The 22,834-nt window shown below is 32.7% G+C and overlaps 2 protein-coding genes across 2 annotated transcripts; both read right to left on the bottom strand.

The window, feature by feature from the left end:
- Positions 1-816: 816 nt before the first annotated feature.
- LOC130950672 (uncharacterized) lies at positions 817-4,723 on the bottom strand. Its single transcript, XM_057879230.1, has 2 exons — positions 2,631-4,723; positions 817-1,020 (listed from the first exon to the last, which is right to left on the bottom strand). Exon 1 carries the CDS (start codon positions 3,997-3,999, stop codon positions 2,674-2,676), a length of 1,326 nt encoding a protein of 441 aa, XP_057735213.1. The 5' UTR covers positions 4,000-4,723; the 3' UTR covers positions 817-1,020; positions 2,631-2,673.
- A 10,969-nt stretch (positions 4,724-15,692) lies between these two features.
- Positions 15,693-18,273, bottom strand: LOC130948054 (fructose-1,6-bisphosphatase, cytosolic-like). The gene is made up of 10 exons (XM_057876761.1): positions 17,913-18,273; positions 17,769-17,830; positions 17,356-17,422; positions 17,169-17,282; positions 17,005-17,091; positions 16,524-16,594; positions 16,360-16,425; positions 16,189-16,275; positions 16,027-16,102; positions 15,693-15,948 (listed from the first exon to the last, which is right to left on the bottom strand). The coding sequence occupies exons 1-10, from the start codon at positions 18,192-18,194 to the stop codon at positions 15,838-15,840; spliced, it is 1,023 nt and encodes a 340-aa protein (XP_057732744.1). The 5' UTR covers positions 18,195-18,273; the 3' UTR covers positions 15,693-15,837.
- Positions 18,274-22,834: the final 4,561 nt, after the last annotated feature.

Genomic DNA, 22,834 nt, shown 5'->3' with positions numbered 1-22,834 from the left:
CCAATTAGGAAAATAACTGAATTTTAAAAAAAGAATAGTGTAAGAAGATTTGAACCCCGGTGCACTTTTCAAGTGTGGTGTACATATATGCCACAAAACCAAGCCTAGCAATGCAATTATAATATTTTTTTTAAGATAACAGAGGAGTTATGATACCGTGTCACTAAAAAAACAAGGGCAAGAGCCCAAAAGGGAGAAAACTTACCAAAATGAGTTTTACTGTTCCACATCAAAATTGGATTTAAAATTACATTGGACAATCCACCATTCTACCTACACAATCATATACCTTCAACGGATAAAATGCACCCTCCACTTTGATAAGATTCAAATCCTTAGACATAAGATCTCTGTCCAAATTCTCACCTAACAATTCAAATCCATCCTAGAGTGGTAAATTCCAATAGCTTTCTTCAAAGCCAAACATTGAAACTATCAATTCAAGTCCTGTATTTGTTGAGATTCTCACTCTAAATAGACAAGCAAATTTCAATAACTAATGAGCCTAGTCATTACTCTTATAAAGCAAAGTTTTCCAGAGTATCAATTTTGAAGGACAAGCTATATATTTTTCCATACAAGAGACATAATATCATCTGATATAAATAACATATGAATTGACAAAATAGAGAAAAATTCAATCAAAATTGGTCTAGTAGCTTATTAATACAATAGAAACCATTAAAAGAAAGAAAAAAAACGCAAGAAAAGCTATTTCAAAAACTAAATGAACAGAGTCACAGAACCCAAAACTATTAATAGTTATAAACAAATTAAACATAAACTGATCTAGCATAACAAATAAAGAAATATCATCTTGAATATACCTATTCTGTGGAAAAGTCATACATATCCAGATCCAAATAATTTATACATATATACATAATGGAGTTTTATTAAACATTATCATTACATATTTATAGTTTTAGCCAGGGACTCAGTTAACATATATATAGCCATATGCAACTAAACAGCATAATCCACATCCATGCAAGTTTTTTTTTCCAATCTCACCCATCTCTGCATCAGATTAGAGGAATAATTTGAGTAAACAAGTGACACCTTCACTTATCTACATGATTATATCCTTTGCTTTGAATTTACAATACTAACAAACAAAATATATAATAATTCCCATAAGTGTAGAGAAATTAATCCATCAATTTACATCATGTTTCAAAGGTGTCTATACTTGTATAAGAGGAAATGAAGACACAAAACAAGTATCTAATTGGTAAGATAAATAAAGTCCTGTTTTGTTTTGAAATTTTTCTATTTTTAATTTATGTTTTGGTTGTTTTTAAGATTTAATGATAAAAAAAAATCTGATGTTCATTGTTGTATTCACAAAGATCTAAAATCAGGAAACAAAATACAGTGTAGGCAGGAATTTAACCCAGAAAGATCAAAGCATGGCAAATTTATTGAAGGCAGAAAAGTTGAAAATATAGCTGTGAAATATGTATAGTAGCAAACTCTAAATTATAAGTGATCATCAATGAAAATTTTCCACCCCTTCATTAACAAAAATTTCACCCCAATCAACACATGCCCAAAAGGGAAATTATTCTTATTATTCCCCCTGCCTCATATTGTAAACCACCTAATGCTGTCAAAACCTTCGATGAAAAACTACTATAAATTCCAGAAAACAAACATAACCTATCCTAATAAAAAAACATGATAATCCAATTCGAAATGTAATTGGCTGTTTGGGAAATAGTAAAATTAACAGTAAGAACAACTTTTCTGTATTATAAACATGTCACACACATCCATCCTATTTAAATCTATTAAATTGCAATATTTATAAGGGTATTAATTGAACTTAAAGAGGAACATATATACAAAAGAACTTTTCAAGAAAAAATTTCTAGCTATTCCAGCAGAGTGTGATATAAGATGAAGAAAATACATAGAAGAAAACTCAAGCATCAATTTGATTATATTGACAAGATTCCATGTTTAGCTTCTGAAGCATTTGAAAATATAAGTCTTCCAAGCTTCAATTATCAGTCTGCTAGATGCTGGTAAAGTTAAAATACCCTATGGAAGAGATATTTAGAAAACATATAGATAAAACAAAACCAAGCTATCTGCTAAATTATAATTAATACTCTCATTTTATTCCTTTTTTCCAAAACAGAAACATTCTTACATTCTTGGGCAGCACATAAATGAACAAGAAAGAGTTTCCCAATAGGGAGAGCAGAAATAGTTTCAAGTTTCTTTATGGGGAAAAAAGGATGAATAATATACAAAGCCGTTACACAAAAGTCAGTACAGACAATATCTAATATTTGAAAAAAAAGTAAAAAACTTAGATATTACATCATAAAATATTTCAGGTATTTCAGCCACCTAGTATTTAAATACAGGGAACAAAAAATCTCAGCATACCCTAATCACCCAGTATTTAAATACAGGGACCAAAACCTTAGCAAAGCCTAATCATTGTGCAACCCCCACCTAAGTTTCCAAATTAACAATTTTAAACACTACAGGCAGGAAGGACAATTAATGATTTTCCAAAGTACCCCTATTACTTTCAACCAAATAAACCACAACTTACTGAAAGACAGTAATGGAAAAAAAAGAAAGAAAGAGGGGAAAAAAGAGGAGCACCATACAGACAGATAATGCAATTGCCATAAAAGTTGCAAGACTGTGGACCTAGTTAAAGCCAGTGCCGATTTCCTTCCGTTTCAGTTCTAAAGCGATGCGTTCGTTTTCAAGCTTCATCCTTTCATTTTCCAGACTCAGTTTCTCCAATTCCCGGTCCTTCTTCTTACTAAACCTCTGCCACTTTAATCTCTGTTTCTCTAGTTCCAACATCTCAACCTGTATCTGTAGCTTTTGTTCTTCTAGCTGAAGCGAGCGAGATTCAAACCATTGCTTTTGAAACCAAGCTGTTCGCACGCTTTCGGGTAAACCTTGATTCACATCGGATTGGACCATCTGTCCATGGGGATAAGAACTTTTGCTGTAGTGCTGACAATTTAAAGAGTTACCAAAACTAGTAGAATCTTCTTGGCAGTGTCCTTGTTTCAATTTCTTCATAGACCCATATGCTCCTCTACTATCTCCATGGGAAGTATAGTTCTCTTCGAAGTCATCATGATCATCGAATTCGGCATCTTGATCATCTTCGTCATGATCATCATGATGGGACTTTCTCAAATCATCATTATCATGATCATCCCTATTTCGAAGTGCTAACTGCAGTGAACGCTGCAGCGCAGGATCATGGGGTAAATGCAGCCTATTACCATTATGGTAAGAACACATCTCTTCATAGAAGAGGTGTTTCGAGCTTAATATTTTCCGAACATCATCCTTTTCCTTCTCAGAAAGATAATCTATTACATCCAAAAGTGTGGGATTCTCAACAACCTGACAAGAAGTGCCCCTTCCAAGCATATCATTAAGCTTCTTATACCTTTTATTAAGATCATTAAACTTATCCTCACACTGCTGAGGAGAAACATGATAACCCCTTTCGGCCATGACCTTAGAAACAGACTTCCACTTACCTTTCTTCTGTAGGACGGCAAATCTCCTTCTTCCTCCACCACCGCCGTCCGAACTTCCATCCTCTCCTATGTAAGAAACAGCTGTTATGAGAAGCCTTACCATCTTATCAGTCCACTTCACTCGCTGCCAAGGCGATCCCTTTTTCCCTCTACCAGCTTCATGGTGACCATCACCACCTTCTTCATTAAAGCTCGGCTCATCTTCCTCGCTTGCCGAGTTTTTGCTTCTTTCTCCCTTAGCAAAGTCTGTCAGCGAAATGGTTTGATCACATCCCTGTAAGTTCCCCATTGTAAGTGGAAAACCCTCATGAACCGAGGACCCTTGCCGCGGAAGATTTTGATGTTGTTGATGCATGGTATGAGGATGCTGTCCCTGGTGATGAACCCGAATCGAACCGGGCAAATCAAAACCACCAAAAGAAGCCCCACCTTGCATCAAACCTCCCTGTGACAAATTTCCTTCCATTTCTTCTCCCAAACAACAACCTCAGATCACACCAATAACCCCATTACACCTCAAATCCTACTTCATGCCCAATTCTTTAGAAGTTCCTTTCAATTAATATGCAGATCAAATCATACAAAAAAACAGGTATATTCAATTCCAAATCTATTATCCCTCTAGATCTTCAGGCAAAAGCAACCCTCAATCTATTATCCCAAAATATAATCTCAGATAAACCAATATTCCCTATCAACAAACTCACATGGCAAAAAAGCGAGGGGCTTCAACTCATAAATAGCATCCCAAGAAGTAAAGACTAAAAAGGGAATGCTCAAAACACAGTAACAAGAGAACAACTAGAAGTAAGAACTGAAGAACATAACAAAGGAAGCCCAAGCTTACTTATCTGCAATGAACAGCACCAACCCAGAAGCAAAGAAATGAGCTTTTTGCAACCAACCGCAGAATCCGGAGCTGAAGATCACAAGAAGAATCTCCTATCACAAGTAGGAGACATTAAGAACCCTAGCGAAAAAAGTGGGACACAAGATACTCCTTTTTTTTTTGGTTCATATGAATTGTATAATTCCTAATCTAGATATATCACATAACATATTCATATACTTTTCACACATTGACCACACGTTACAGAAATAGCTAAGAGATTTTTTATTTGTTGAAGATCAAAAGAAGAAGATGGACAACATGAGAAAAAGCGTGTGCTTTCTCACTTCTCACTTATATGAATTTAGTTTCTACCTATTATTAAAATTAAAGTACTTATTTTGTATCACATCTACAAAATAATTAATCTTCTTGATTAATTCACTTACTCACTTAATTAAGTACCAGATAATAATTACTTGACCAATAACAAATTTTCAATTAAAATTAAAATAAATCGGAAAAGTGGGGCTTGTGGCAAACTCGTTTGATAGTTGCAAATTCGTAAGAAGACGCCAAAGCAAAGAACCTTTAACAGGTTCAATGTATGCTAAGATCCTGTGGGGTCCACCCAACCAAAGTTGATGTCACAATTGAATACTCCTAAACCGTATATTATTGGAGATAATGCCAAGCACATCATAGTCGGCACAATTTAATACAAATTTTCATGCTTTAATTTAATCTTTAATCCTTCTTTTTCTTGCAACTTGGCGGTCTAATTGAGGCAGATCTATCTAACTAAGCACAAAGAACAAGTTCAGGTTCATGCATCTTATGTCTTTTTAATTTAATTAATTAGTAATTTAATATATCCACTCTCCAATATATCATGAAAGGGCCCTCTGTTTTTTCCAGCAATATAGTAACTTGTCAATATAGTATAGTAGTGTTGGAGTAGAGTGTGGGTGAACATAGGGTTTTAAAAGTAATCTTCACTGATTTCTAGATAATGACAAATGTGTCACATTTTATTATATAGTTGAGAACAATATAGAATGTTCAAGTTGAAATATATTATTGTAACCCGTATATACACAATGAGTACTGAAAATGTGCAAAGGAATCATGTGGGGTTCAATTATACAAAGTTTGCTGACTCAGTGACTCTTGGAATGATTCATTGCCCATACGTGTATGAAATTTATATAATTGGAACATTATACCGGAACAGAAATATTTGATAACTAAAGAAAATCAGCAAAAAATAATTATAACTTATCTTATTTAACATTTATTAATTGTTGCGACAATTAATAAATGCTAAGTAAGATAAGTTTTAACTGTTTTTTTTTGTGTCCCTAGCATTACTTATATCGGAATATGTTGCAATCTTAAATTATTGCTATTTTGTAGCCAAATTGTTTTAAATAAATTGAAGAGCCGAACAGAAACTACTAGAGGTATAGGGATTTCTAAATGATATACATGTTATATAAATCAATGCTAGGTATAACAGTTTATGAGAAAATGATAGATAGTATAATCTCGATAACAGATTATGTATATGTAGATTATTTGTGCGTTATTGTTATCTAAATTTTTCGGATGGATCAAAGTAGAGTAATTAGAATTATCTTAAATTAATTTGTTATTAAAAAATTCTAAAGAAGGTAAAATAATGCACTATGATGCAACACCATCTTCGATTCTTAGTTTAATGTTTTTTTTTATTTGATAAATAATCATATTATTATTTTAGTTGTCAAATGTTAAATATAATTATCTTTAATTTTGTTAAAAAATATTGATACCGGTCATTAGATCTGCTCTTCATAGATAAACTTGGGATTTGCGATCCCAGGTAAGATCGGATAAATGGAAATTTTATTGACAAGACCTTTTCTATTGTAGCTACTTATTAAATTTCACATTTTTTTTAGATTCTTTTATAACATATTAATTTAAAATCCTTTTAACCACTCCACCTTAATCTATCTGAGAGATTTGGATAATAATAATGTACAAATAATTCACATATGCATAATTTGTTATAAGATGCCAGAAATTAAATTATGTTATCCATTATTTTTTCACAAACCACTATATCCAGCAGCAATTTATATAATATACATATTATTTAGAAATTATTATATCCTTTAGCAGTTTTTGCTCAATTCTTTTTTTCACGAAATCTGTATTATTTTTTAACAGATTAAGTTCTATTTAAAAACTACTATATTATGTATATATAGATATAGAAAAATTATAAATACATTATGCTTTAAAAAGTCATAGTTGAATAAATATAAAGTTCAATCAATCTATTAAGTAATTTGCCTTTTTTTTATCGAATTCAAAAAAAATAAACAGTCTAATCTAAATATATCATACTTTTTAATTAGAACCGCACTCAAAACTCGACCCATCCAATTTAGTATTCATCGCCACCTGCATTTTTATGTTGAATTTTATTTGCATGTCACTTGAATTGTCTCCAATTTTATACATTATATCACAAATTTATATATATTATCTACTTATATACCTAATATTTTTTAAGAGTTTTTATTCACGATTTGATTTTGCTAAAATTTGAATTCAAGTACAACATATTAAGACTCAACTTTTGAAATGGACGTTCTTTGAAAATAGTACTAATTTTTTTAGGACCAAACTCCTCTCTCCTTGTCCGTCTGCTAGGGCATAAACTCAAACCTCAGTAGCCACAATGACTGTAGTGCATAATTCCATTATTTTTCAACTAAAATTGTTTTCCCAACGCCGCAGTGCAGAACAATGTCGCCTTAGTGCTGTTGTTCCAACATTCTTGAAATATGGAAGAAACAGGGCATGAAATTAAAGAGAAAAATATAAGAACAAGATCAAATACAATAGAAGAGGAAGAAGAAGTCTTGGAATATGAAGAAGAAGACATAGAGGAAGGTATAGAGAAATGCAATCACAACCTAGTAGGAAAGCTGGTGACAGACAAAAACATCAATCCAACATGGGTCCAAATGGCTATGTTCGACATTTGGAGAAGGCCAGAAGGCTTTAAGATGGTAGAGATCAGGCCAAAACTTTTTCAATTTTTCTTTCATAAGGAAATAGACATGAGAAGAGTTCTGAAAGGAAACCCATGGATGTTTCGAAACTCATGGCTACTGATTAGGAAATGGGAAAGAGGAGTAAACCCAGCAGAAATGAATTTTTTCTAGAACAGAAATTAAATTTCAAATATGAAACATGCCAGAGCATTGCAAGACAACAACTTTAGGAAGAAAAATCGCTGTTAGGGTGGAAGAAGTCATGTAATGCAATGTATTTTCAGCGGGTCTAGGAAAAGGAAACTTTCTTAAAGCATCAGTCATGATAAAGATAGAGGATCTACTGAAAGAAGGCTTAAACATGGGGAGTAAGCGAGATGGTTTAACAAAGGTGGAGTTCAAATATAAAAGGCTGCCCACATTTTGCTACTTTTGTGGTAGGATCGGACATGATGTAGTAAACTGTGAGATAACAGAAGTAGAAGAAGAGCACATCAGTAGTTCAAAAAAAGGGTTGGGAGCCTGACTATAAGCAGATATAACAGGCAATAAGGTGGAGCAATCAGCAGAACAATAGAAGCCAACCAAAACGGGAGACAAAGAAACTGAGAAAGGAACGCAACAAGAAAAGGGAGAGGTGTTGGAAAAAATGGCTAAGTTAACAATCAAGGAAAAGAGCCAGCAATGCATAGAATACAAGAAAGGAGGCAAAGTTTCAAACAAGGAGAAAGCGCCACATCAAACAGCAGAGGCTAAAATCATTACCATTGAAGAGACGAATAGAAAGGCTACAAATCAGGGGGAAGAAGACGGAAAAAAAGGAAAGAAAGTAGATAAGAAAATAAAAGAACAGAAGAAGGACAAAGAGAAAATAAAGGAATATGAGGAATCTCAACTTTAGAAAAATCAAAAGAAATGGAAGAGGATGGCAAGAGAAGCACCACTAAGAATAACATGTCAGGAAACTAAAGTGCCAGAACAAAATAAAAAGAGAAAAGAAAAAGACATTGAAATGGAAGATAGGGAGACGAGAGGCAGCAGCAAACGCTACCAAGCAAGGAGCAAAAATACACAGGCAAAGGCTGCAGGGTAGCCCTGCCAAATCCCATGAAGATAATTAGTTGGAACTGTCGTAGGTTTGGGAACCCATGGGCAGTGAGAATTTTGAACAAGCTCTTGAAACAGCAAAATCCCAACCTCGTTTTCTTAATGGAGCGAGGAGAAATATTGACGAATTAAATCGTATTAGAAATAGAGGAGGAATGGAAAACATTGTGGAGTTTGACTGTGAAGGAAAAGGAAGAAGTAGAGCAGGAGGTTTGATGGTTATGTGGGATAGCTCTATTTTTTTGGAAGTATCATCTATGTCTTTGAATTATATAGACATGAGGGTAAAAATAGTAGAAACTGGACAACAATGGAGGATTACGGGGTTCCATGGGAATTCGGATGCAGCCAACAAGCAAAAATCATGGGATCTCTTGAGCTTGCTTGGTAAATCTCAAAACATGCCATGGTTAGTGTTTGGAGATTTTAACCAAATCTTAGAACAGAAAGAGAAGACAGGGGGATTGCCAGTTCTTATAGCCAAATGAAAGGCTTTCAAGAAGTACTACAAATAAATCAGCTGCTAGACTTGGGATTTATGGGATACTATTTTACATGGACAAACAACCAACCGGGAGACATGAACATTCAAGAGAGACTCGACAGGACAGTTGCAACAATTGACTGGAAGAAAGATTTTCTAGAAACAATTGTAAGACACTTACAGAGATACAGATCAGATCACTGTCCACTCTTAATTGATGTAACAGGTCAAGAGAACAAAAGAATGAGGAAGAGGCCAAATATCTTCATATTTGAAGAAATGTGACTTCAAAACCAAGAGTGTAAAGAAGTAATATCCAAGGGCTGATCGGGTAGTGCAGAACACTTAAAATGGAAGCTGAAAAATTGTGGAAGAAAGCTATAACAATGGGAAAAATAGAATTTTGGACAACTACCAAAGAAGATCAAAGAGAAGCAGGATTCTATAGAGCATCTCACAACCCTCTCGCAATCTGAATCGACCAACATAAGACTAAAAGAGACACAAAGAGAGTTAGACGATTTGTTGTACCAAGAAGAGATTAAGTGGGAACAAAGATCTAGAGCAACGTGGCTTAAAGCGGGGGACAAAAATACTAAATATTTTCATTAGAAAGCATCACAAAGGAACAAAAAAAATTATATAGAGAGGACTACTGATGATGCAGGAATTCTTTTTGAAGATGAGGAGAAAATAGAGAAAATTATAGTGAACTTTTATGAGGAATTGTTCAAGACCGAAGGGACAATGGAGAAAGAATAAGTGGCTGCAGTGGTGGGAGGCAGAGTCTCGTAGGAGGCTTTTAATATTTTGGAGGAGGAATTCACACGAGAGGAAGTCAGAATAGCTTTAAAGCACATGCACCCAACTAAAGCTCCCGGACCGGATGGGATGCCGGCACTCTTCTACCAAAGGATGCGGGATATTGTGGGAGAGGAAACTTCCAACTGGATCCTTAACTGTCTAAATGGGGAGGGAGACTTTGAAGGAATGAACAATACCTTTTTTTGTCTAATCCCCAAAACAAAGACCCCAAAACACACTAGAGAGTATAGGCCGATATCTCTTTGCAATGTGATTTTCAAGCTAGCGACAAAGGTCATTGCGAACAGACTAAAGCAAATTCTACCAGAGATTATGGGAGAGTACCAAAATGCCTTTATTTCGAGTAGATTAATTACGGACAATGGCTTAGTGACTTTTGATATATTCTACTATATGAAGAAAAAGATAAACAGAGCAAAGGGTTTTGTGGACATAAAGTTAGATATGGCTAAGGCATATGATCAGACCGAATGGAGTTTTCTCTTGGCGGTTTTCAAGTTTATGGGATTCCCACAAAAGTGGGTGAAACTAATCCAAAAATGCATCAACTCAGTGTCTTTCTCAGTGCTTATTAATGGTTGTCCCTCAAAGAGTTTCAAACCCACCAGAGGCATAAGGCAAGGGGATCCCTTTCCCCATATCTGTTTATATTATGTGCGGAAGTATTCTCGAATCTCCTTATCAAGGCTTAAGAAAGGCAAGCGATTTAGGGAATAAAGATAGTTAGAAATGCACCCGAAATATCACACCTTTTTTTTGTGGATGACAGCATTCTCTTCATAAAAGCAGCTAATCAAGACATCACTAAATTGAAAGAAATTCTACAAACATACCAATTAGCTTCAGGCCAAAGGATCAATTTGGATAAATCGAAAATTTCTTTAACCGAAATGTGCCTCTTCTCAAACAGATGCTTATCCAAGAATGGCTTTTACAGATTAAGGCAGTGGAGAACCATTCAAAGTACTTGGGGATTCCAACTTTTGTTGGAAGATCTAAGAAACAAATCTTTGATTTTGTCCAAGATAGAGTTTGGAAGAAGTTGAAGGGATGGAAGGAGAATAGCCTTTCTAAAGTGGGGAAAGAAGTTCTTATAAAACCAGTCACTCAAGCAATCCCCTCATATATTATGGGATGTTTCCAAATGCCCAAAAACTTATGTCATCATATAGAGAGCATGATTAGTAAATTTTATTGGGGGAGTAAAAATGGAAAAAGAAAAATGCATTGAGTTAGATGGTCAAAATTGAGTTTGGCAAAGCAAAAGGGGGGGGCTAGGATTTAGAAGCTTTAAAGCTTTTAATCAAGCACTTTTGGCCAAACAAGGATTGAGATCGATTAAATTCCCTAATTCACTAGCAATAAGGACATTGAAAGCCAAATACTACCACAAAAAATCTTTTCTCAAGTCAGTTATAGAAAACATGCCAAGCTACACTTGGAGAAGTATTTGAAATGCTAACTGGATTCTAAATATAGAAGGCTTGTGAAGGATCAGTAATGGCAGATCAATTAGAATAAAGGAAGACCCATGGCTTCCGAATCAAAACGGATTCAAAATTTGGAGTACCTGCTCGAGTTTTGATTCAGAAATCAGGGTGGAACAACTTATTGATCAGAAAACTATTTGATGGAGAAACGACATCATCAAACAGAATTTCTTTCATTTTGAAGCAGAACAGATACTTAACATTCCTCTAAACCATAACTAACAAGAAGACTGCTACTACTGAAAAGAATAAAAAAATGGAGAATATGAGGTCAAGAAAGCTTACCACCTCATCCGCTCTCGGCCACAAAACCACGCTCAGTCCAGCAAGTAGGAGCACCGGAACAGATTCCCTTGAAAACTCTTTTAGAACACAAAAGCGTTGAACTGCACCCTTAATTTCACATGTAGATTGTTAACATCATCCTTGCCAACTAGAATTAATATTAAAATAAAGATGTATCACATGCACATCACTTTGTCCAAGAAGTTGGAGAAAGGAAGAGACAGAAGAACACATATTCAGAAACTGTACCTAGGCACAATGATTTTGGTTTGCTAGTGCTTTCAACCTCCAAACAGAGACAACACATAACCACCCAATTGGAGCTTGGATTGAAGAATCACTAAACCAAATCGAAAAGGGAGAAAGAGGTCTATTTCTTGAATGCCTACATGCAATATGGTGGAGAAGAAACAAATTAATTTTTGAAGATAAAGATATAGACATACAAGAATTAGTGAACAGAGCAACTCTTAGATACCAGTAATTCACAGTCATGTCAAGGCTGACAGAGAATTTCACAGCAAAGCCACCACAAGAGAGTCGTAGTTCAATGTGTTGGGTGCCGCCGGAGCCAAATCTCTTCAAATTGAATGTGGATGCAGCAATTTCAAAGGAAGGATCGAATGATGGAGGAGCAGTTATTAGGAATTTTGAAGGAGAGATTATGGTTGCAGTTACTTGGTTATTTTCAACCACATCTATAATTGAAGCGAAAGTCACAGTTTGCCTTTTGGGCCTTAACTTAGCCTTGGATAGTTGTTTTGTTTATTTAGTCTTAGAAGGAGATAACATAGATGTTATTAGAGCCTTGAAGGAGAATGACACTCACAAAAATTATTTTAGAACTTTAGTGTCAAATTATAAAGATGTTTTAGATAAATTTAAACTTGTTCACATTTCTCATGTAAAAAAAGAGGAGAATAGGGTAGCCCATGCTTTGGCCAAATTAGCTCTGACCCAACTAAATGTTATATAGTTGGAAGAGGCTCCTAAACATGTAACTAATTTGGCCCATTTGGATGTTTTGGGTTCTTCTATTTGAATACAATTTATTTCTTTTCAAAAAAAAAAAAAATACAACATATTAAAAAGCATACCAATATGTCATCTCAACTAAATTTTAGCTGCCAATATATATCTTCCTTTTTTTTTGACAAGGTAAGTAGGTAGCTTTTATTCATGAATAGAACCCATAATATCTAAATAGGCTAAATTACATATAAAGGAAGGTGCATCTTCTATCCACACTGTATTTAGATTAGTAAGAGCCAATTGAGCCAATTTATAAGCTACCCTATTACCATTCCTTTTTACATGAGAGTACTCTATTGATCTAAGACTATTAGCTAAACTTAAACAATTACTAATAAATGAACCAAAATAATTTTTATAGGTTTTTTTTCTTTAAGACTTTGAATGACTTTAACATTGTCACTCTCAATTATTACATCAAAAAAGCAACATTTACAGGCCTTTTTCAAAGCCCATAAGACATGCAAGTGCTTCAAATTCATGAGATTAAATGGATAAGAAAACTTTGCATGTGGATGCCATCAAAATGTCTCTATTAGTGTCTCTAACTACCACACCAATACCCACTACTCCATCATCAATACTAGCGGCATCAACATTAATTTTAACTTTTGTGATGAGTGGTCTCTTCCAATTTTTAGTGCTTATAGCTCCAGGAGGTGATTCTACGATTTAGGGTTTAGGGTTTAAGAACACAAAAGAAAAAAAAAAGATACAAGTTAGCCTAATTGACTCAACAAACACAAACAAGGAGCTGCCAAAAATAGAAATCAAAACCTAAAAGAGACAAGCCAGACAAAGACCTCCAACAGCAACAAGAAAAGAGGAGAATATGGAGGAAGAAAACCAGAAGAGGAAGATACTGCAGCAGAATAAAATGGAAGTAGAATGGACAGTGCCAAAACTAAAGAAGAGAACTTCAAAAATGATTTATACTATGGCAGAGGCTGCAGGACAGCCCTGCCAGGAGCAATGAGAATTATCAGTTGGAACTACCGTGTGCTTGGGAACCCATGGGTAGTTCGAGCTTTGTCAAAGCTCATAAAACAAAAAGGACCCAACCTTATCTTCTTAATGGAAACAAGGAGAAAGGAGATATAAATGATGAGAATGAGGTACAAGGGAGGCTTAGCCAATGTTATAGCAGTGGATTGTGAAGGAGAAGGTTGACAAAGAGCGGGTGGTCTAGCAGTTCTTTGAGATAACTCCATTAGAGTGCTTATACGGTCAATTTACATCGATATGGAAGTATAGATGATGGAAACACAACATATATCTTACTTAGTTGTACGTGATAGTTATATATTCTTTTTTGGAATTGTTTGGTTTTATTTGGACTTAGCCTTTTATGTTTCAAAAAAATAACTTTTATTTGCTTTGTGTCAAATACATACTATCTACAATCAATTTGAGTTGGTCGAGTGGTCAGCTTACTCGTCCACTTAAACAAGTGTCGGGAGTTAGAATCCCACCTTGTGCATGCAGCAACTCATTGGCCAGTGACAGACCCTTAAATGGAGCTCAGCCAGCGGCAGACCCTTAAATGGAGCTCAAATCCGCGACGAATTAATCCTTAACTTGTCGGGTTGGGAGATGTCGTGGACAACAAAAAAAAAAAAATACATACTATCTATTTATGAATTTAATTTTAATATATTATTAGTATAAAATTGTTTTACACGTACATTCAATTATATAATATTATATTAATACAAATATTTTTTTTTACATTAATCATATAAATAATTATTAAAAAAATACTTATGATTATAAAACTGTATAACCTTACACTATTTATAAATACTACATGGATACACACAAATGCTTAAATAATATCCAACCTTAACTTAAATAATATCCAACCTTAACTGAAACTTGAACTCGAATACAGCTTATAAGAAGCATATAGATATGCGATTTGTATTAAATCTTCACTGCAAATTAAACTCTTTATTTGCCAATAAGTTATAGCTCAAATAGCATAATCTCCTTATACTCAATTAAGAGGTTGCGGATTCGAATATCTTATCTTTGATAAAAAAAAAATTAAACTCTTTATTTATCGGACAAAAACATGAAAGCTTCAAGAATTACTATTCTTCACTTCAACAAACCTAATGACATCCGGCCCATCTAGCCGCTGCCAAAAAACATTATTATTTTTCGAGATTACAAACATTTACTTACTCAATTATAGGAAAAAATAATTTAATAATGCTTACAAATTATATAATTGGTACCCATGGGGGGAAATTAGGTAAGCAAATGGTAAAAAGGTTGACTAACTCAGGTTGAAGATATTGACACCACCTTAAATGCCCCATGAAAAAACTCACCTTTATTTAAGGAAGCACCTACAAATATTATCATAAAGTCGTAATATATATAATATTTAAAAATATATGTAAATAAATTATATAATATAAGATATATTTTAATATATCGATAGAAAATATATTTTAAAATATAAAAAATATGTGTATATTTTTTACTAATAAAATAATACACATTAATTTTTTTATGTTATAAAATTCATCGAAAATAAAATTTATATCGAATCTTTTTAACAAAAAATTTATTTTTTATTTTATTTTTGAGTTATTCTTTACAATATTTATTATTAAAAAAATTCTTAGTTATAACTATTAAAATAAAAAAAATTAATATCAAATAAATTAAATGGGACAATCATTTAAAAAAAAATTAATTAAAAATATTAATAATAATATTTTTATATTTTTTTAATATTGCTATTTATTTTTTAAATATTAAAAATTATTAATGTTTAGACTGAATTAAATTTTTATTTATATTAGACTAAATACTAAAATATTTTTTTTTGGGTTAAAAAAAAACTGGGGCAAGGCCTCCACTTTCCCCGCGGCGGGTATGTTCGTCCGACCGTCCTTTCCTTTATTTTAATGGCAATTCTCAGGACACTATTCTGAAGGGAGGCCCAGAAAATGAAGAAAATTTCGTATGATCCTCATAACACTATAAAGTAAAGGGGGAAAAAAAAATTAGTTATCCTGCTTCTGGGAAACTGTTAACTGAGACTTAAACCATCAATAAAATCTATCATAGTAGCAGAAATATTATGAAAAGTATGCTTAAAATAAAATATACATGAGGTGATGATACATATTAACAATTGGTTTTAATAAGTAGTGGGAGAGATACAAATGGGTTATAGGAGCATTTCTTAGCCCTGAGACTCAGCAGCATAAAGAGCTTTGATATCCTCAACATCATCGAAGCTACCAAGGAATATTGGAGATCGCTCATGCAATTTGTTTGGAACCAAATCAAGTGCCTGTTGAACAACATTCATATATCCATCACTTCATATATAATTCAGTAGCAAATTAAATGTCAACGTTATATTAATTACCCGTTGCTTGCCGGTGAAAGCTTGGCCTCCTGCCTGTTCTAGCAAGAATGACATTGGGAAAACTTCATATAGCACACTGCACCAAATTACCACACATGCTACACTATGTCACAAATTCTCATATATTCTAAACCATTTTCTTCAACAAAATCATGGCTTTACCGTAGTTTTCCATTTGGACTCTTTTTATCACCAGGGTACAAAAAGATACCTCCATACAACAGGGTGCGATGAACATCGGCTACCATGCTATTCATTAATTCAGAAGAAATGTTACATGTACTACTTTTATTTAAGTTGAAACTGAAAATGCAACAATGTGATATCTTATACCTTCCAATGTATCTTAGAGATTTTGGTGACGAACCATCCTTTGGAAACTTGCATTTCTCCACATATCTTAAACAGAACAAGTAAGATTCATAAAATGAATGATTGTCCAACATTGCATTACCCGGCCCAAAACATTGCAATGACACTACTGGATTAATATATACTTGGTTGTGGCAGCGTCCCAATTTTTTGCATTCCCTTCATTCACAGAGTAGATCTTGCCTTTCTTTGGGATCTGATTGTTAAACCACATATCAATCAAGTAATAAACATACTACTCTATATATTTAAATATTCAAAAATTATTTATCTTATATCTTTTAATTAAGGTGAAAACTCAGATGAAGTCGACTTCACGTGAAGTACCTCAGTAACGTTAGATGAAAATTTAGTCAAATCAATCAAATCATCTAACAGCTCTCAGGTATCAACTTAACGTGAAATCAACTGCATCTGAGTTTCCACGATATTAATTTTTTATTTTTTTTAATAAATTAGACATCACTTTTAAATACTATAGAAATTATCTTATATTAAAGATATATTTTATTTATTTGTTTGTTTTTGTTTTTAAATTGTGAAAACAAAAAAAGAAGAAACTAGAAGTGGATTAATGATCCCTAATTGGAGAGGCTAATATATTACCTTAATATCAGGGTGAGTTAGAATGAATTCTCCAAGTGATGGATCTAGGGTAAAACCGTTAACACCATTTCCAGTGCTTATAACAAGCTGCAAAATCAACAGCAAAATATTAAAACAATTAATCTGTAAAATTGAAGACGACAGGAAATTTGATGATAGCATACCGTGCAAGAGCTACCATACATACAATAACCAGCTGCCAACATGTTCTTGCCAGGTTGAAGAACGTCTTGTAAGGTTGGTTCGTGCTCATCTTTCAGCATATAGATCCCAAATATCTACAGCAAGTGCAATATCAAGCTATATGTAATTAATTCCAGTATCAAATTATAATTTAATTAGCCTACCTACCGTGCCAATAGAAACACCACAATCAATGTTGGAGGAACCATCTAGCGGGTCAAAAACAACACAGTATCTACAACATGCAAGCAATATAAATGAGGCGATTAGTGATAAAATTGTGAAAGAATAGAAAAAGCAAAGAAAAAAATTTTTATTGATTGTTGATTGATTAAATTGTATTGAAGTGCGTTGTAAACTACGAGGGTAAAATTAAATATGTATAGAGCATTGTTTTATAAAAGATAAAAGTAAATAAAGATAAGATAATAAAGACTAAAATTGTAATTGAATTTATGTATTTTGTTGAATTGAATTTGTAAGCTACAAGATTTTTTTTATTGTTATCATGGGTGAGCTAAGGTGGAAGAGTAGTTTAATAATTAGTAATAAGCAAGAATTAATTGTGATTATTAACTAACTTTCCACGCTTGGAAGGCTCGACGATAGTTGCTTGCTCATCTTCTTCAGACACCAAGATGCTCTGCAAAGAAAAAGCATAAAGATTGAAGAGAGAGAGATGAGTGTATGTGTTGTTATAAGGTGGTTGAGGATGCATGGGTTACCGTGCGGCCGCTGCTAACCAAAGCCTTGACGAATACATCATTGGAAAGCACATCGAGCTTCTTTTGCTCTTCACCCTGAACGTTGGTGTCTCCGGCGAGTCCAATAAGCTTTGCAAGACCAGCCTTGCTGACAGCAGAGCACACAAACTTGCAGCCAAGAACAATGTGGCTAAGCAGAATGGAGAAGTCACCGCGAGAGTCAGGGTGCTTCGACTGCTCGTTCAACACGAATCGCGTTATTGTCATGAGATCCGTGCGTTGAGCATCCGCGCTGTGATCCATCTTCCTTCCAAGTTCTTCCGACCTTTAATTTGATTAATTCAGTAGCTATGTATATATAGTGTTTCAGAATGATGAAGAGATGGGGCTATCTATGGGGAATGGAAGTTGTGGAGGACACGTGGGGGACGTAGAGAGCGCCTTTCGGCTGGGTGGTGCTCATGTCGATGCAGGATAATGATTTTCGTCCTCACTCTCCATCTTCATCATTCTGTCTTATTCACATCAATCCATATCTCTATATCTATATCTGCTTAAGGTTCTGCTCTTCTTCGTAGTCATAAGTCAATCTATTCCAACACACCATGCAACATTATTTCATTTCATTATAGGCACCACTCACATAAAGTTGCCAAAAACAACTTTTTTTAAAGATGCCTATATGGCAAAATTTAAGCCATATATTCTAAAACCACACTTCTAATTACATAACATTTAAAAATCGTAGCTCTTTACAAGAAAAGCGTCACCTAATGGAAAAAAGTAAATTAGAAGATTTAAGAGAAGAAATAATTAAATTATCAAAATTAATAGATCAAAAACTAATGATTTTGACTAATGTTAATTGTAATGACACCGAATTCTTAAAATCAATACAAAATAATTTTTCTCAAAATCTTTATTTTACTATAAGTTTTATTGAAGGATTTCAAAAACCTGAAAAAACTTATATTTCACATGGAATTTCTAAAAACTGCTACTATGGAAATAATTCCCCACATCTCTATCATACTTTTAACCCACAATTAAATTCTATAGTAGATATGCTTGAGAAAATATTAGTATCCATAAAATTTCAAAGAAATAAGGAAAAAGAGGAACCTAATATAAACGAAATTAAACAAAATATTAAATAAATATTTTCAGAAAGAGGATCCCAAAGAAGAAAAAATTCAAAATATAGCCAATATAACAAAAACTAAAAGTAAAACCACCATTGAAATTATGAATATTGAAGAAAAATTAGAAGAAGTTACAATGCTTTTTAAACAATTAAAAATGGCTCAAGAAAATAATATTATGGAACAAGAATTTCAAATAGAAGAAGAGTTAGTAAATTCTGAAAATATAGAAAATGAAGAACACATCCTAGATTATTCAAGTGATGAAGAACCAGCAATTCCAATACAAGTAAAAAATGAAGCTGGAACATCTAAGGATAATCAATCTCAATTTAAATGGGAAACAAGGTTTGAAAATTATGCTTTTAAAAAGGGATTTATAAATAAAAATTCAAAGTATACAAAAATACCATCAAAATACATTCCTAAAATCCAAGAAACGGAAGGAGAAAGAATGCTCGATTTAGACTGTAAAAAGAATGAAAAAGAAATTTTTGAGAACTGGTTGAACTCCTTCTTATTAGAAGCCTTTACTAATCCAAAACTTAGTGAATTATCTGGAGGAGATATCTGGAATTATATAGGATTTCACACTAAAGGAACTGTAAGAGATTATATGACGTCAATAGAAAACCAAATAATAGAGGAATTAGCAACAAAAACAACAGTTTACGATAAGATATTACATATAATGATGATTCTATATAAAGAATTTTTTGGAAAAAATATTATAGATCATAGACAAGAAGTCTATAATAAAGAATATCAAGAAGCAAAAAACCATTTAGCTAATATTCAAATATATGATTTATGTAATATAGAATCTTATATATGTGAATATAGAATACATTATTATAAGCTAAAAGAAGAAGATAAAAACCATTGAAAGAAATTATAAGAGAAATAAAACTTCCATACCCTGCTAATGAATTCATAATGGGAAGATTTATAAGAGAAATAAATAGAGGAACAATTGAAAATAATTTTGGAGGAGCAACCTCTGCAATAAGAGAGAAAATAAAAGAACGATGTATGCAAGAAGCAACTCAAAAAAGATTTGAAAATATAATTAGAATTTGCTGTCAAGATAACGAGGAAATACCTCAAAAATATGGTCTTAATAAAAATTTTCAAAGAAAAATAAAATACTATCCAAATTGGAGAAAAAAGAGGTATTTTAAAAAAAGAAGTAACAATAAAAACAAAAAACAAAAAAATGACTATTGCCCAAATAAAAAAGAAAATTGTAAGTGTTGGTATTGCCAAGAAGAAGGTCACTATGCAAATGAATGTCCAAAAAAAAAAGGATAAAAAGAACCTTACCAAACAATTAGAAATTGCTAAGTCTTGTTTCATGGAACCATTAGAAGAATCAGATGATAACTTAGACTATATTTTTGAATATGTCTCAGAAACAGACTCAGAGACTGAGTAATAATGCCACATTTATTACTATAAAAATAACAGAAAAGTTTGTAAATGCTTTTATAGATTCTGGAGCAACACAATGCTTTGCTAGTACAAATATAAAACTTGATTGGAAAAAATTAAAGAAACCATTAAGAGTTAGAATAGCTGACAAATCAATACATAAAATTGACCAAAAAGCAGAAATGGTTGAAATATTTATTCAAAATTATAGGTTCATTGTTCCATCCATATATATGTTAGATTATGGGATGGATTTTATCATAGGAAATAACTTCTTAAAGCTATATCATCCATTCATTCAAGAATTAACATATATAGTTCTAAAAGCTCCACATGATTCTTCAATAAATCAAAAATCAAAACGTATAAAGATACCAACTACTACCATAGATAAGATTTTAAAATTTAAAATATTCTCTATATTAGAAACATGTTATTTAAATTTATATTTTCAGATAAATATCCCAAAAAATAATCTTAAAATAAAAGTAGAAGAACTTTTGGATGAAATTTACGCTGAAAATCCTTTAGATATTAAAAATACAAATAAAGAATTAGTAAGTATTAAATTAAAAGACCCTACAAAAGAAATAAATGTTCAAAATAAAATTCCTTATTCCGCAAGAGATAGAGAAGAGTTCTCATTAGAATGTAAAGATCTTTTAGAAAAAGGAATTATAAGATTAAGCAAAAGTCCTCATGCGGCTCCAGCCTTTTATGTCGAAAACAATAATGAAATTAAAAGGGAAAAACGAAGAATGGTAATTAATTATAAGAAAATGAATGAAGCAACTGTTGGTGATGCTCATAAACTTCCAAGAAAAGATTATATTTTAGAAAAAATCAAAGGAGCAACTTGGTTTTCATCTCTTGATGCAAAATCAGGATATTGGTAACTTCGTTTAGACGAAGAAACAAAGAAATTAACTGCTTTTACTTGTCCAACAAAAGAATCAACAAGTGTGTTGCTCTATGAATGGAATGTTTTACCATTTGGATTAAAACAAGCCCCAGGTATCTATCAAAGATTTATGGAAGAAAATCTAAAGGAGTTAAATGAATTTATCTTAGTTTACATTGATGATATATTAATTTTTACAAAATAGGATAAAGAAGATCACCTTCAAAAATTATTAATAGTTTTAGAAAGATGTAAAGAAAAAGGATTAGTTCTTAGCAAAATGAAAGCAAAAATAGCAAGACAAGAAATAGAGTTTCTTGGGTTAATTTTATCCACTCAAGGAAAGCTAAAACTTCAACCAAATATTTTAGAAAAGGTAAATTTATTTCCTAATAAAATAGAAGATAGAAAACAATTACAAAAATTTTTAGGATGTATAAATTATATTTCTGATCAAGGATTTTTAAAGAATATAATAGAACACACTAAACACTTATTTCCAAAAATAAGTACTAAAAAAGAATGGAAATGGGAAGAAAAAGATAGCATGCAAATTCAAAGAGTCAAAGAATTATGTGAAAAACTTCCGGAACTTTATATTCCAGAAGAAAATGACTACTTAATAGTAGAAACAGATGTTTCAGACATAACCTGGTCAGGATGCCTAAAAGCTAAGAAAGTTATAAAAAGTTGGGAACAAGAAAAAGAATCACTAGATTCTAAATATTCTCCAAAGGAATTACTTTGCAGGTATATTTCAGGGATTTTTACTCCAACAGAGCAGAGATATACTACTCATGAAAAGGAAACTCTAGCAGCAATTAAATCTCTTAAAAAATGGAAAATTGATTTATTACCCAAAGAATTTACATTAAGGACAAATTTAAGTTACCTAACATGTTTTATTCGATACAATTTAAAAGTTGATTATAATCATGGGCGTCTGGTAAGATGGCAATTATTTTTGTTACAATATCCAATAAAAATTGAATATATTAAGGGTAACAAAAATGTTATTGCAGATACATTAACAAGAGAATGGAGTTCGTCTACAACGCATTAAATCAAGAAATTCAAAAATATCAGCAAGAACTCGAAGAATGCAAACATTGTCAGCATATAAGGACACAGATCCAATCCCTCGAGAAGGCCATTGAGGCAATGAAATCAACACAACAAGCAAAACCATCAGAGTTCAGCCAGCTAAGCATGGTGGACAAACCAGGTGAAGGAAAAATTTCCGAAAATAAAATAATTGCTGAAATTATTAAAAAGTCCACACAAGACAAAAAATATTATGTAATTTATAATGGCCCTATGAAAGGAGTATATGATGCCTGGGAAAAAGCAGCACCATTCACACATCAATCAAAGATAGTTCACAAAGGAGGATTTTTAACATTAGAAGAGGCAAAGGAATCCTTCAGGGAATATGAAGCTCTTCATCCAGAGCAAACCCTAAAAAGAGC

The sequence above is a fragment of the Arachis stenosperma genome, chromosome 9, assembly GCF_014773155.1.
Source record: "Arachis stenosperma cultivar V10309 chromosome 9, arast.V10309.gnm1.PFL2, whole genome shotgun sequence".
NCBI classification, from domain to species: domain Eukaryota; kingdom Viridiplantae; phylum Streptophyta; class Magnoliopsida; order Fabales; family Fabaceae; genus Arachis; species Arachis stenosperma.
This window is presented reverse-complemented; position numbering and strand designations above follow the sequence as displayed.